The sequence below is a fragment of the Salvelinus sp. IW2-2015 genome, linkage group LG1 (assembly GCF_002910315.2).
Source record: "Salvelinus sp. IW2-2015 linkage group LG1, ASM291031v2, whole genome shotgun sequence".
Taxonomy (NCBI): domain Eukaryota; kingdom Metazoa; phylum Chordata; class Actinopteri; order Salmoniformes; family Salmonidae; genus Salvelinus; species Salvelinus sp. IW2-2015.
The window spans coordinates 12,347,352-12,363,734 of record NC_036838.1 but is presented as its reverse complement, the minus strand read 5'-3'; the positions used below and the strand labels follow the sequence as shown (position 1 = coordinate 12,363,734).

General features: G+C 42.3%; 1 protein-coding gene across 1 annotated transcript in view; it reads right to left on the bottom strand.

Moving 5' to 3' along the window:
* Nucleotides 1–321: 321 nt before the first annotated feature.
* Nucleotides 322–16,383, bottom strand: part of rbpjl (recombination signal binding protein for immunoglobulin kappa J region-like) — a 34,164-nt gene continuing 18,102 nt past the window's right edge. Inside the window, exons 7-12 of the mRNA XM_023983615.2 lie at nt 16,187–16,324; nt 15,598–15,710; nt 14,613–14,753; nt 14,028–14,183; nt 13,642–13,745; nt 322–5,408 (exon numbers count right to left, since the gene is read on the bottom strand). Coding sequence (XP_023839383.1) covers nt 5,135–5,408; nt 13,642–13,745; nt 14,028–14,183; nt 14,613–14,753; nt 15,598–15,710; nt 16,187–16,324 — 926 coding nt within the window. The 3' untranslated portion in view covers nt 322–5,134. The remainder of the gene's footprint in view (nt 5,409–13,641; nt 13,746–14,027; nt 14,184–14,612; nt 14,754–15,597; nt 15,711–16,186; nt 16,325–16,383) is intronic.

Below are 16,383 nucleotides of genomic sequence, written 5' to 3'. Positions count from 1 at the left end.
CATAAATGCAAGGACAGAAAAGTACTGTTTTATGTCACACAATTTAAAGGGTTAAACATAGGTTTTAAATCAATTTGATTGAAAATAGCTATGATTCCCCCTTATATCCTAATGGAACGACATGAAAAAATTGGCTGATTATTATCAATAACTTATCAACAGTTGTAACAAGTTGTCCAGTGTAGGAAATCCTCACTGGTACCCTAGTTTATAGAAAGACCCAATTGCAATAATGGGCCCTTTCATGTTGCGGGTTTGAGGAGTTCTTTATTCTTCAACACATTAAACAGTTTAGGGGGACCACAGCCAGTTGGCCTCCTCTCACGCATGTTTGTCTTGTTAATGACGAAAGGAAGAGAGGTACGTCTCTATTCCCTCCAGACAATCACACATGTAATTTTGGAGTTCCTATAGAGCCTACACCGGTAGCACTTTCTAATAACTCCACGTAATAAAGCATTCATAATGGATTTGTACATATTTTTTTTTAGCATTTGTTAATCATTACTTCATTCATACAATGTTTAATATTGGTCCTTATAAACAATTTACTAAATAATTAGTTAAGTCTTTGTCACAACTTCTGCCGAAGTCGGTCCCTCTCCTTGTTCGGGCGGCGTTCGGCGGTCGACGTCACCGGTCTTCTAGCCATCGCCGCTCCACTTTTCATTTTCCATTTGTTTTGTCTTGTTTTCCTGCACACCTGGTTTACATCTCATCATCATTACTATGTGTATTTAACGCTCTGTTCCCTCCATGTCTGTGTGGGGTATTGTTTATTTGTCAAGGTTGGCACGCTTCCGGCTGGTTAGCGCCAGGCTTTATCTATACCTGTGTGTTGTGGCAGCCTGTACTTTGTTTGTAGTATTTTGTGCTGCCTTACTTGTTTTGGGCATTTGGTTTTGGTGACGCTGTTGCGTTCTGGTCTTACTATTTGCCTCAGTAAAGTGCTTCGTGTTCACTCAACTCTGCTCTCCTGCGCCTGACTTCCATGCACCAGCTACACCCACCGTTGACAGTCTTGCGTGGCCTAATCTAGTGTGGGCTATTTATACTTTACAAATACTTTATCAAATGTTTTTAGTGACCAGTGTCATTTCTCACAAAAAGATGGGCATGCCATTGGTAGACATTGTCTCCTAGAACATATCAATAAGCATGCAATACAAAGGATGTTTAAATATATTAAACATTTTATTCCAAAACAGTCAAACTGTTGGAATAGTGTGATGTGTAACTTCAGACACACTCTAGGCTGAGTAAAATAACGTTTTTCACCCGAAAATGCTAACATTAGCGTTTCTTGGCAGTGACTTTTCTGTCAAAACCAAAGTGTGGATTGCAGTCACTAATTAGACAAGTTCACAGACTGCTTACGAGGTAAGGAAACAAATATCTGAGCACATCATTTTGCTGAACTATCCCATTACGTTTAAAGATTTACTACATTTAAAGGTCCAGTAAAAGTGCAGCTAAATAAAGCCATGTGTGAAAATTGTCTGAAGCACTGGAATCATTTAAGGTTATAATTTACATCTAATATTTCTACCTCAATCACATATCGGTAATAATGAAGGAATAAAAATCCACTAGAGGAAAACCTTCCGGTCCAGCCAGCTGTTGCGTGTAGGCTACATTTCCCTGTTTTATCATTCGTTTGCATTCACAAGGTTAGCAAAACCTTCACATTTAAACTCTTCCGTAGGTCCTTGCAACAGTGGTTTTACAACAGTTTTTGTGAATACAAACCACCAAAAATGTTCTGGTAGTACCAATATCACTGAACACATCACATCATAGATGATTTGCACAGAGTGACACACACTGCCCGGTTAGTGTGTGACACAAGGCTGTATTGTTCTCGTTCTTAGGCCTGGTTTTCCCAGGTTAAGTGATACAAATCAGCCTTTAGCTCTCAGGGCAGCTGCACTACAGCAGCAAGTAGACAACTAGCCAATGAGGACCTATAATGTAGTCTGAAATGTCAGAGCCTCGTAATTGGCCCACTGACTGAGTGGTGTCGCTGCCATCCTATACTTTGAATAAATGGAGCGATAAATTATTCATGTTGAGATTAATAAATATGCCAGGCATCCTCTGGATTATAGATGTACACACCATGGCCTCATCATGGCATGTTATTACAAAATGCTTTGGGAAATCATACTTGCCAAAAAAAGGTATGTTGCCAAAAAATGTGTTTCTCTCCGAGCTTAACTGAGACATGCATGCTCATGTATGCATTCAATATCTACAGCTGGAGTCAGAGGTTAACATACACTTAGGTTGGAGTCATTAAAACTAGTTTTTCAACAACTCCACAAATTACTTGTTAACAAACTATAGTTTACGCAAGTCGATTAGAACATCTACTTTGTGCATGACACAAGTCATTTTTCCAACAATTGTTCACAGACAGATTATTACACTTATAATTCACTGTATCACAATTCCAGTGGGTCAGAAGTTAACATACACTAAGTAGAATGTGCCTTTAAATAGCTTGGAAAATTTCAGAAAATGATGTCATGGCTTTAGAAGCTTCTGATAGGATAATTGACATAATTTGAGTCAATTAGAGGTGTACCTGTGGATGTATTTCAAGGCCTACCTTCAAACTCAGTACATCTTTGCTTGACATCACGGGAAAAATCAAAAATCAGCCAAGACCTCAGAAAAAAAAATGTAGATCTGCACAAGTCTGGTTCATCCTTGGGAGCAATTTCCAAACGCCTGAAGGTACCACGTTCATCTGTACAAACAATAGTACGCAAGTAGAAACACCATGGGACCACGCAGCCATCATACCGCTCAGGAAGGAGACGCGTTCTGTCTCCTAGAGGTGAATGGACTTTGGTGCGAAAAGTGAAAATCAAGCCCAGAACAACAGCAAAGGACCTTGTGAAGATGCTGGAGGAAACAGGTACAAAAGTATTTATATCCACAGTAAAACATTTCGAGTCCTATATCGACATAACCTGAAAGGTCGCTCAGCAAGGAAGAAGCCACTGTTCCAAAACCGCCATAAAAAAGCCAGACCATGGTTTGCAACTGCACATGGGGACAAAGATCATACTTTTTGGAGAAATGTCCTCTGGACTGATGAAACAAAAATAGAACTGTTTGGCCATAATGACCATCGTTATGTTTGGAGGAAAAAGGGGGAGGCTTGCAAGCCGAAGAACACCGTCCCAACCGTGAAGCACGGGGGTGGCAGCATCATGTTGTGGGGGTGCTTTGCTGCAAAAGGGACATGTGCACTTCACAAAATAGATGACATCATGAGGCAGGAAAATTGTGTGGATATATTGAAGCAACATCTCAAGACATCAGTCAGGAAGTTAAAGTTTGGTCGCAAATGGGTCTTCCAAATGAACAATGATCCCAAGCATACTTCCAAAGTTGTGGCAAAATGGCTTAAGGACAACAAAGTCAAGGTATTGGAGTGGCCCTGACCTAAATCCTATAGAACATTTGTGGGCAGAACTGAAAGTGTGTGCGAGCAAGGAGGCCTACAACCCTGACTCAGTTACACCAGCTCTGTCAGGAGGAATGGGCCAATATTCACCTAACTTATTGTGGGAAGCTTGTGGAAGGCTACCTGAAACGTTTGACCCAAGTGAATCAATTTAAAGACAATGCTACCAAATACTAATTGAGTGTATGTAAACTTCTGACCCACTGGGAATGTGATGAAAGAAATAAAAGCTTAAATAAATAATTCTCTCTACTATTATTCTGACATTTCACATTCTTAAAATAAAGTGGTGATCCTAACTGACCTAAAACAGGGAATTAATTTTTTACTCTGATTAAATTTCAGGAATTGTGAAAAACTGAGTTTAAATGTATTTGGCTAAGTTGTATGTAAACTTCCAACTTCAACTGTACCTATTTTAGGCAACATGTCACAGTTGTTTGAACACAGGCCTCTTCTGTCCTTACCGAAGATGTGAAGAGAATACCATTGTAATGAAGATGCAGTAAGTACTGCTGTGTCATTTCACAAATAGAGTGCCTTTTGGGTAGTGTAATTTGTCAAAAATAACTATTTATTCCACCTAATTTTAACACTGTCATAAAAAGCACATGTTCAAGGTCATAGTAAACATGCTTTCCTTGTCAAAAGGTTAAATTAAAGAAAGATTACTATAAAATGTCTATTACAGCTACAGGGTTGACCGTAAAAGGGTTGTGGATTTCATCTTAAATCAGCAATATCTCCCCTTGTGATAGGGGGAATGGGAGCTTTTTGTGTGCAGAGGGGGGGGGGGGGATTTTATGCAACCTTAACATAAAAACGTACTTTTTAATACATTTCTATCTATGGGTAACAGGGTTGACGTGTTACGCTCGACGTGCTTAGTTTTCCAACACAAAATACCAGAAAATGTCCAAAAAGAGTAGAACCAGCTCACCTGAGGGACACATGTACATTAATTACTAACCACATTATATAAGTAAAAAATCGTTCGAAATTTCTTTCCCAAGCAACAAAATAACTAGGGCTTCAAAATGGTAGTGAAAACTTGGACGTACATGACGTGGGACATGCCAAAATGGGGATTTACAGAGAAAACAAATAACTTATTTTAATATAAACAGTAGTAACTTTACTGCATAGATGTACTTATTTATCCTTCATTTAACTAGGCAAGTCAGTTAAGAACAAATTATTATTTACAATGACAGCCTACCCCGGCTAAACCCTAACCCAGATGACGCTGGGCACATTATGGGGCTCCCAATCACGGCCGGTTGTGATACAGCCTGGAATTGAACCAGGGTCTGTAGTGACACCTCTAACACTGAGATGCAGTGCCTTAGACAGCTGTGCCACTCGGGAGCCTCGGGAGCACTATGTATGTATGTGATCCAACTGTTCAATTGAGTGTTTAGCTAAATGTACATACATAATTCCTGAGGGACATAAAAAGCACTCTATTCGTGAAACAACCCTACTGTGGGGGAAAAAACAAGAAAAAAAAGGAATGAGCTGCTGTCAGGAATATGGTGGAAAGTTCCCCCAGCCATGCTTACTCCAATCCAATGCTTTTAAATGCAGGAGGGGGAGTGAATGAGTGCACATCTCAGGAGAAGGGTAAAGAATCATAATGCAGCCCAGCTCTACTAGCTAGTTCTGCATGAACAAGTGGAAGTTGGTGCGTGTGAACTCTTGGTGGATGAAGTCTATGAGAGTGTCAGACTCTGGGGCATTTTGCAGTGCCCCTCTGGCCTGCGGGGGGGTGTTGTGTTCAGGGGTGTAGGTGAAGCTGAAGGTGCTCCTGTAGATCAGACCGTCCAGACGAATGAGGGACAGAGGTACGGTGATGGGGTGCCGCAGCCATCTCCACTCCCCACTGAACACGGACACGTCTGGAACCACACACAGCATGGACTTTGGTGACCTGCAGTGACACAATAGAGAGGTGAGTCGGGCAGCTCTTGCTGTAGATTCCAGTCCTGATCGCTTATTACTAAATAAGTTGTGGTTTAAGTTAGAATTAAAGCACAGTTGTTTAGAAGAACATCTGAAAGTTTTTGGGATTAAACTGGTTAATCAAAATGTGCTTCTTTTGAAGGAATAGACTGCTTATGGTCTCACCAATACTAGATTAGACAGGGTTTTAGACAAGGATTCAAAGACAGAGAAACAATGGACTGCAGCGATTTCAGCTTGAGCTGACATCCACAGGACCCACAGGGAACGCGCACATTGTTGCAATTGAAATTGTCTTTAAAAGTTTAGCGCTGTATTCAAGTCGTTAATTGGATTGAATCCCGGCCTTAATCTCCATGGGTTCTCCAGGAAGCATTGGCAAACATTTTCAGTTTTGATACAAATAATAGCAGAGATGGGACCAAGTCACAATTTAGCAAGTCCTAAGCAAGTCTCGAGTCTTACCCTTCGGATCTCGAGTCAAGTCCCAAGTAACAATGGGCAAGTCTCAAGTCAAGTCCCAAGTTCCAGAGCTTAGGTCAAGTCAAGTCACGTCCCTAATTTTGGGTTTTGAGTCCTCAAGTCAATGGTTAAGTGTTTTATACCAATATCAATGCAATTTTTTAATTCAGGTTGTATTTTCTGTTTTCCTTACACTCGGCCTACTAGTACACTACATACGCCTACATAATAAACTTCATAGATCATGAGATAAATGGTTTTTGAATCACCATTACCAATAGAAAGGCCATCCAAATTATGATTTACAGCTAGTGTTGATAGTACAGCTACAGTTTGACTGATATTGTGACATTTTCAATTAGAATCAAGTGTTGTTGCTTTCCCCACGCCCACTACATGCGCGTTGAGAGGTCTGTGGTTGGCTGAGAATAAACATTCACGGAAACTCTTGCTCAAGAGTGCATATTTTCAAGTGAAAAGCGTTGAAAATATAGGACAATGCTCTATATTTCCCTCTGCCTTTCCGCACCTGCCAGCGCAGCGGTGCTAGGCAGAACAGAATTTAACAGTCATTTCCCATATAACCCATTAAGATTCTTCGCTTTGCGTAACGTAATTGCCACAAATGTATGTTCACGGTATAATAACATAATTTAACAGGAGAGGAAGGTGGTGCTGCTCTTTTGGGAGGGGGAAATCCAAGTCTCTCGAGTCTCTTGAGTCATACAGCTCAAGTCCAAGTTAAGTCCCGAGTCATAGATGCTCAAGTCCAAGTCGAGTGTCAAGTGTTGTTTCAAGTCACAAAATCTCTGACTAATAGTGTTTGATGTTAAGCTCTTCATTGAAAAATTATGAATCCAGCTTCATTTACATGGCAGTGGAAGATTATGTTTCTCTCACACATTTCCTGCAGCCTTAGTACGAAGAGCATATTGTGGATTACAATGTTATACCAACACGGATCTTGCGGTGGTGAGGATATTTGCAGAACCTTTTGGCAAGACCCTAGCATATGATATATCAGCGTTTTGGGTGAGGTTTAAGGGTGGGTATGACATCAGAACAAATGCTTGGATTTGGTCAAATTACCTAAAACCTCAGAGACACCTGATGCTGCAGTGGAACATTCCGCACACCATTACAACGGGCTGAAGAGTTGGACAGCTGAGCCAAGCAATTCCAATGTTACTGGGCCTATCCATTGGATTAATTAAAGAACATATTCTGTGGAGGACAAAAATCAATCTTCATCTGAAATACTGTACCTCCTTTTTACATGAGAATGTTGGCCAAGTGGAACAGTCTTTTTAATTGTATGTTTTTATTTTCACTTTAGGTCTAATAAATTACTGTGTGTGTTACATTTTTGAATATAAATCCCAAATATATTTTTTATAATTTATTTCCCTGAACCTTCTTGGGCCACTGAAATGCTCAGTCCGACTGTGTGGATGTGGGGATACAAATGTTAATATATTTACATACAGCCCTGATGGGCTGAAAATATCATCTAGAGCGCACCCCCTTACCCCTTCAAAAAACAACAAAGGCACATGGTATTCAACCTGTCAGTTGGAGCTGGACCCTGAAAGCAACGAACTTCCACAGGTGTGTAGGCTACTTTGCCATGTCATCCAAACAAAAGGCATACATAATGCATCTTAATTTGTTATATCATTGTTGTACTGTCTTCAATAGGTCACCAGAAGATGCAGTAGGTCACCAGAAGTTGCAGGCCCAGAACAGCCTATTTGCATAGGGTACCATCCTGGCCTACAGTATACCCTGTCTGCTGTCTACTCATTGCAGAATGCCATGATTATCTACGAGGCAGACTATAATAATATTAATATTCAGTATCATCACAAAGTTAATTTCATGGAAACAGTAGACAAAGCGCTGTGAGACAGGTTTAATCCTAGACACATGAAAAGTGGGATTAATATGGAGGGTATGGGGCAACAGAAGATGAACAGCAGAGGGGCTAATGATCTTGGAGACGGGGAAAAGGCCGATAAAGCAAGGGGAAAGTTTGCGGGACTACACCCGGAGGGGCAGGTCACGAGTGGACAGCCATACCCTCTGCCCGAGATGATACCAGGGACCCAGGGTCCGGTGACGGTCCTCTTGTCATCGATAACCGGGAGGTGGTCTTGAGAAGAGCCGACCGAGCTGTCTTCCAGGTACGGCGACAGCGGCGGACAAACATCTGGGCCGAGGGTATGCCGACCTCTTCCTCTTTCTCCGGGAAGAGCAGGGGCTGATACCCCAGGGAACACTCGAAAGGCGAGAGCCTAGTGGCAGAGCAGGGGAGGGCGTTGCGGGGCTATCCAACCCCCACGAGTTGCTGGCTCCAGGTGATGGGGTTGGCAGAGACAAGGCAGCGAAGAGTCGTTTCCAGGTCTTGATTGGCTCGTTCCAACTGGCCGTTGGACTGTGGGTGGAACCCGGAGGACAGGCTGGCCGACGACCCAATGAGCGTGCAGAATGCCTTCCAGAACCGGGATGAGAACTGAGGGCCCCGGTTGAAGACCATGTCCACCAGGAGTCCATGGATCTGGAAGACGTGCTGCAACATGAGCTGGGCCGTCTCTTTGGCAGAGGGTAGCTTTGGGAGAGGAATGAAGTGGGCAGCTTTGGGAAACCGGTCCACTACTCTCAGGATGGCGGGGGAAGACCCGTGACGAAGTCCAGGGATATGTGAAACCAGGGACAGTGAGGGACAGGCAGTGGTTGAAGAAGACCAGCCGGAACTTGCAGAGGAGTCTTGTTCTGTGCACAGACCGTGCAGGCGGCGACGAACGCAGAGATGTCCAGGACCATGGTAGGCCACCAAAAGCGTTGTCGCACAAAGGCCAGTGTCCGACGGTAACCCAGGTGGCAGGCAAGCCTGGAGGAGTGGGTCCACTCCAGGACAGAGGAGCGGACAGCATCAGGCACAAACACCAGTTATTATTTGGCTTGACCCCTAATACCAAGGTGGTTGAGGTGATTGCGGAGCATGAATGGCACGACAATTGGCCTCAAGATCTCGTCACGGTATATCTGTGCATTCAAATTGCCATCGACAAAATACAAATGTCTTTATTGTCCGTAGCTTATGCCTGCACATACCACAACCCAACCGCCACCATGGGGCACTCTGTTCGCAACGTTGACATCAGCAAAATGCTCGACCACATGACGCCAAACACACCGTCTGCCATCTGCACGGTACAGTTGAAACCGGAATTCATCCATGAAGAGCACACTTCTCCAGCGTGCCAGTAGCCATCGAAGGTCAGCATTTGCCCACTGATGTCAGTTATGATACAGAACTGCAGTCAGGTCAAGACCCTGGTGAGGACTGGCACGTAGATGAGCTTCCCTGAGACGGTTTCTGACAGTTTGTGCAGAAATTCTTTGGTTGTGCAAACCCAGTTTCATCAGCTGTCCAGTTGGCTTTCAGATGATCCTGCAGGTGAAGAAGCCGGATGTGGAGGTCCTGGGCTGGCGTGGTTACACTTGGTCTGCGTTGTGAAGCTGGTTGGACGTACTGCCAAATTCTCTAAAACAACGTTGGAGGTGGCTTATGGTAGATAAATTAACATTCAATTATCTGGCAACATCTCTGGTGGACATTCCTGCAGTCAGCAAGCCAAATGCATGCTCCCTCAAAACTTGAGACATCTGCAGCATTATGCTGTGACAAAACTGCACATTTTAGAGTTTCCCCAGCACAAGGTGCACCTGTGTAATTATCATGCTGTTTAATTAATCATCTACTTGATATGCCACACCTGTCAGGTATCTTGGCAAAGGAGAAAAGCTCACTAACATGGATGTAAACACATTTGTGCACAACATTTGAGAGAAATAAGCTTTTGTGGGATATTTTGTTTCAGCTCATGAAACAATGGACCAACACTTTACATGTTGCGTTGATATTTTTGGTCAATATAGAATGTGGTGACATAAAAATTGTTATTGGTAAGTAGTTACCCCATCAATTGCCAAAGTTAAAAAAGTTATTTAGCTCTATAACGGTCTGTTATTACAAGTCAGTCTGAAAGTACTTTGACAGTATTTCAATCTCAAGCAAGTATGGTTTGAAGTGACTGAAATGATTCAGAAAGATATTGTAAAGTGATAAGAAGATCACCAGGCAATAGTTGTGTATGATCTTCTGTGTAGAAAATAACATTATTGCGTTGCTTTTCCCCCCAGTCTGATTATGCCTGGTCCTGTCCACTCTCTTCTCTAACAAGTCCTACACAGCTTGTGTTCCTAAGAATCTTAGGTTTCACAGGAATGGGGTCATAATAAGCTTATAGCTCCAACCGTTAAAAAATTAGAGCCACATTTGCAGGACAAAAACAGAAAGCCCTCTGTTTATCACAACCACATTCTATTAACGGTTGTACTAAATTAGGGACACATTTTTATTTTATAAATGTTCAAATCTGGCGAAGCGTTTGGGAAAGGCGGCAATGACAGTCGGGTTGCCACCCACAATGTATACTGTAACATTTTCAGCCTACACTTTCTATGGGGATCCAGTTAGCAAAGTAGCTAGCTAGCTTCGACCGTAGGATACTGACATGACGTTCATTTACTTAGGTACCTGTACATAATGAAGCAATGTCAGAATCGCTAATATAGCAGAATGTCTCGTCAGTATCCTAGTATTATAGTATAAGTTAGCTAGCTAACAATAGCTAACGCACTTTTGTACATCGTGCTGTTCCGTACATTTGACCTTATTTTAGAGCCCCAAAAACATGATACTTCCAGGTCAACTTTAATATGAATCCCATTGTAAAGCACAATTTCTCCCCTTGCCAGCAAAATCAATGACGAGACCTTGCATGCATCCCATCTCTGCATGATTGAAGAAGGCAATGGAGCTCCGCCGGGTCTTTTTTAAATGGTGGGTGGGGAAGCGAAAGCTACTGCGTAATAGTGAAAGGGGAGATATGTCGTGTGGGAAAACTGCTCTTTTCACCCGATTTGTCCAACTTATCACCTCTAAAATGTAAATAAAACACTATATAATGTCTCATTACATACCTATTTGAAGGATTGTGTCGAATTTGAATAGGGTTTTTAAGGCAGTGCTAAATTTATCTTCACAATTAAACTGCTGCTGACAGGGTTTTAGAGTCATGATGGCTCGCAGTGATTACACAAAAAATAACAATTGATTGATTGATGAACTCACAACAAGTAATTAACTTTACAATCACCATTACACTCACCATTGATAATTTCTTGTTTTTAGTCTGCGAGAAGCGCTACACCTGGTGGAAAGAGGCTGTATTGCACAGAATGAGTTTCATAATGCATGCCGTACATTACGTCGTGACACGTCATAATTTAACACACAGCGTCAGAGGGGTCAGTTTTTTCAACTTTTCTCCAATATTATTGGTCCATTACCATGTCAATCAACGCTTGAATAGAAGCATAGTTCACACCGCATTTTGATGCCAATGCAGTCGCTACATTAGTTTTCATTGCAGCCTCGTTTGAATGCAGCGGTTGCGCAAATGTGTACGAATCGGTGTTAGTCACGTTACCTAACTAACTATCTTCCTACAAGCTAACGTTAGCTAGCTGAATCCCAGACATAGGGGAAAAGTGTAGCTGGCAATGTGGGAACATTGTTTACATTGTGGGCGGCAATGTCTGACTTGTTTCCCTGTGTTTCCCCTTTACGATTCTGACATTACTTTTTATGTAGCTAGCTACACGTACCTATGTCAGTAGCTACTTAACGTAAACTCGTACATCGCCTTGGTACGTACAATTGCCCTTATTTTAGCGCCCCAAAAACGTAATACTTCCAGATCAACTGTAATGTCAATACCATTGTAAGGCACAATTTCTCCCCTTTCCAACAAAATCAATTACATTACCTAAACACTGCCCGTTTCTGCATAATTCAAGCAGGCAATGAGCCCCGTCGGGTCTTTAAAAAAAATGGCAGGTGGGGAAGCGAAACTAATGCGTGATAGTGAGAAGGACAGATGTCGTGTGGGAAAATTGCTTTTTTCACTCGATCTGTCCAACTTATCACCTTATCGCCCCTAAAATGTAAATAAAACACTATAAAGAGTTTATATAATGTGTCATTACATACCTATTTGAAGGTTTGTGTCGAATATGAATCTGGTTTTTAGGGCGGTGCTAAAGTGATCTTAGAAGTAAACAGCGGCTTTGAGAATGATGATCGCATGCAATGATGACGAAAAAAATGACTAGGTCTCCCCCCCTTACCCCCGTCACTGTCCATTTCTTGTTTTTAAACGATGAGAGAAGTGCTACACCTGGTGGAGGGAGATTGTAAGACAGAAATAGTTGCTTTATGCGTGCTGTACGTTACGACATGACACGTCCCGATGTAACGGAGGGTCCGTTTTTTCTACTTTTCTCCAATACTATAGAGCCATTACCATGTCGATCAACGCTTGAATATAAACCTAGTTCACACCCCAGATTTTGAAGTCAACACAGTCGCTACAGTCCCATTAGTTTTCTTTGTAGCCTCGTTTGAATGTTGCGGTTGCGCACATTTGTACGGAATGGGGTGAGTTTACGTTAGCTATCCTAGTTGCGGTCAAGGCTTGTAGTTAGCTAGCTAGAACCACAATATCATGTTCTTTACTTTTAATAATAATAATAATAAGTAGGTAGAAGAATAACTATTTAGAGACTTACTTCTTGCAAGGTTGCTCCCGGCTGCCACCTGCCGCTGCCGGATGCTAGATGTATGGGACAGAACCTTGATGGACGATGACAGCTGCAAATTCACTGGCTGGTGTAAGTGTAGCTAGCTAGCTAACTTGTTGAAGTTTGCTGTGCATATACCAAATCAGACAAAGTGATTGTTCTGATGGAAGACAAACAAGTGGAAGTGCAAGCAAACAATTGCTGCCGTGTAGCCAACAACTACTGTACAATCTCTAAATGCTTGTGGCCATGCATAACTACCTACCTCTCTCCTGTGCATGTCAACAGGAGGAGTACCAATTTGATCGTGCGGGACCAGCAGTGGTAGTGGGAGAAATGCAAATCAAATCAAACAGCTCTTAAGCAAAAAAGGCATGTTCACAATTTCAGAGTGTAATTTTGACCTCATAGTGTGGAAATGAAGGAGAAAAAAAGGTTTTAACCGCACTGCCCCTTTAAAGACCCTTCTGTTCACCTGAATACCTATGTACATCACAAAATGGCTACTTTCATATTTGGGTCAAGCATCTAGGGCTGCATTGTAATCCTATGGCCAAGCCCCATGGGAAAATGTCCTCCAAATGTACATTTCAGAAATGTTTTATTACGAACCAAGCTCTAACGGCCTTGTTTAAATGTAACTCAAAGTCCTGTATACTTGTGCTGTCCCATGTACCACCTGGAGTTCATGTGGTAAAATTAATGAGAGCGGAAGTTTTAAATAAGACTGGGGCCTCTCCAAGTATTATTTTGGCGTGCTTGTAATCCTCAGGAACAGTCTACGTTCACCTGGAAGTGGCCATAAAAAGCAACTAAGCAATACAAACTAAAGTAGGCCAGAGGGCCATTAAGCCTATAACCCTGGTAACTACAATAGTTACATAGGTATTAGTAAATTGAAACAACAAGTTTGCACTGTGCATTTTATATGTGTCCTCCTTTGTAAGGACACCACACTGGTCTGGTTGAGGCATTTCATTTACTTGATTATGGAACAAGAACAGTTTCTTGTGAGATTTAAAATGTACCTTAACATAGTTTCTGCCTCCACATTTCCAAACCAAACTTTCAGATGGGGGCCAAAGTTTTCTCCATTTACTTCTAGCATGGCTACATGTCCTCCACCATTCACCTAAAAGGACACATTCAACATTAATTCAATCAAACCATCATATCAACATTAAACTTCTTTTACTACCCTCACACACACACTTCGTATTCTGTACTGTATTATTTAGGTACTGTATTGTACAGTACTCCTTTTCCCCCATCCACATCTCTTAAATGTTACTGTGTGCAATTTACATGAAAAAAAACACAATTTGTCTTACTGACAGGAACAGAAAACGAATCACTGCAGTTCCTTATTCCTCAATGTTTTTTTTTGTCAGCTTCAGTAGTGTTAAGACCGCACCTCCAGTCCTGTGATGACAGGTATTGGGCTGACGGAGCCCTGAACGCAGGCCAAGCCCTCACAGAACGTATACTCCACTGCCTCTGTACCGATGATGGTCCAACATGATCCATCGTTCAGCACCTCTCTGCTCTGCTCCCTCAGACTGGATGAGACCTGGGAAGACCCAAGTTAAAAAAGTTAACTCCTCCATGCCCCATTCCCATTGAACCCCCCCCATTTCACAACTGTCTCACTGCTCTTGAACCCAGGGCCTGAGGAATAGGTTCAGTGACACTATCCCTTAGCTACTAATATAGATATGTGACCTAATTCTGGGCTAAATAATGATTTTGAGTGCTAGCGAGTGTTATAGAATGGACATGTATCATCATGTCCCACAAGTGACATTTTACCTCTCATGAGGGCTTCTTACACTACTTAGTCAAACCGAGCAAAGCCAAACCAAGCTGTACTAAGCTGGTCTGGTTACCCAATACCACCCACTTTTGCAGGAACCGTGTTGAAAAGCATAATGAGAAGAGAAAATATCAGAGCAAGCGCAGGTTTGGGTCGGCACAATCGTGTGAATAGGGTAATATTAACCTGGTACTGTATGATTCTCTCGTTAGACAGACAGAGGTACATCTGGCTGTTGTCCTTGAACTGAAAGGCACACTTGTGAAGCTGGGAGACGGGCTCGTCCACATCCAGGATGGCGTGCTGCTTGTTCACCTTGCGGATCACCTGGAGGGAATCCAAAAACAACAAGGATCTAACGGAATCCATCATCGTTTGACACATCGTTGGCCTCCTCTCTATAAAAAAAAATAAACAGCGACAATAAATAATATATATACTAGTATAATAGGAATCTAATGGAATCTATATATTCCAATATGACACATCATTGGCTTACTCTCTTTTTAAAATAAACTGGACCTCTATTAAATCTATGTACGACATGATAGCTTTGTTAATAACATGACTAAGATGGGCTTAGATGTCTGGAGGAGGCCCCTGAATAAGATTGTGTCCTTCTGTCAGGAAAAGCCAATGTATCATCTTCCCATTATAGATAACTCCTGGCTGGTCCTGAGCTATACGCTTAGACAAAAAAGAAACTAAATAGGTTCTTCGGCTGTCCACATCGGCGAAACATTTGAAGAACCCTTTTTTTGTTCCTGGTAGAATCCCTTTGGTTCCAGGTAGAACCCTTTTGGGTTCCATGTAAAACCCTTTCCACAGAGGGTTCAACATTAACCCAAAGGGTTCTACCTGGAACCAAAAAGGGTTCTTCAAAGGAGAACTATGTTGACAGCCAAATAACCCTTTTGGAACCATTTTGTCTAAGAGTTTACCAGAGACAGCATCACTGGGGTTGCAGAGTACATGAGTAAGACAATAATAACAATAGAATTCTGCTGTACAGCAAACCATATAACATCTGGAAAAACTATAGCACATTATTATATACCCCAATTATGAAATACAGTGGAATTAAGGTGGTCAGACTACTGCAGCTATCAAGGTCTCCTGTATAATGGTACCATTGAGGTGATATCCGATTATATTGCATGTGTGTGTTTACCATGGGGGGCAGGGCCACCCCGGAGTCAGTGCAGACCAGCTGAACCACACAGCCGTAGCAGATGAATCCCTCACACACCGTGAACTCCTCCGAGTCAGCATGCTGGTCATCCACTGCGGGCAGACAGACAGACAGACAGACAGACAGACAGACAGACAGACAGACAGACAGACAGACAGACAGACAGACAGACAGACAGACAGACAGACAGACAGACAGACAGACAGACAGACAGACAGACAGACAGACAGACAATAAGTTAGAACAATGTAAGTGAATGAATAGTAGTAGAATGAAAACATGAAAAATAGATGACCCTATGGAGTCTACTTCTGAGGTGAGCTTGATCTTAGTTTTTGGGATCTGATTCCAATCAGAGAACGGTTGAAAATCCGTCTTGGAATGTATTAGCAGATGTTTTTTTATTTCATGATGGAAAACAAATATTGTCCCAGCATTACCACCAGCTAGAAGATTTATTTATTCCTTTCAAAAGGGCTCTGACAAGTCATTCTGCCCACAGCAGTAAAGAGAGAGAGAGTGTGTAGATGGAGGACTGAGAGACAGTGGTTCAGACAACTGTTCATACCTAGAGTGACTGTAAATGCAGTCCACTGTCTGGCACTGGCTACAAAGGCCCCTCGTTCTACGGCCAAGTAACGTGTGCTGACCGTTTGGGACCTCAAGCGGTTGAACAGAGCCACCCTCGACCCTGTGGAAATACACACTGCAAATAGACACACACGCAAACATACAGATGTGAGTACACACACGAAAGCGCACACA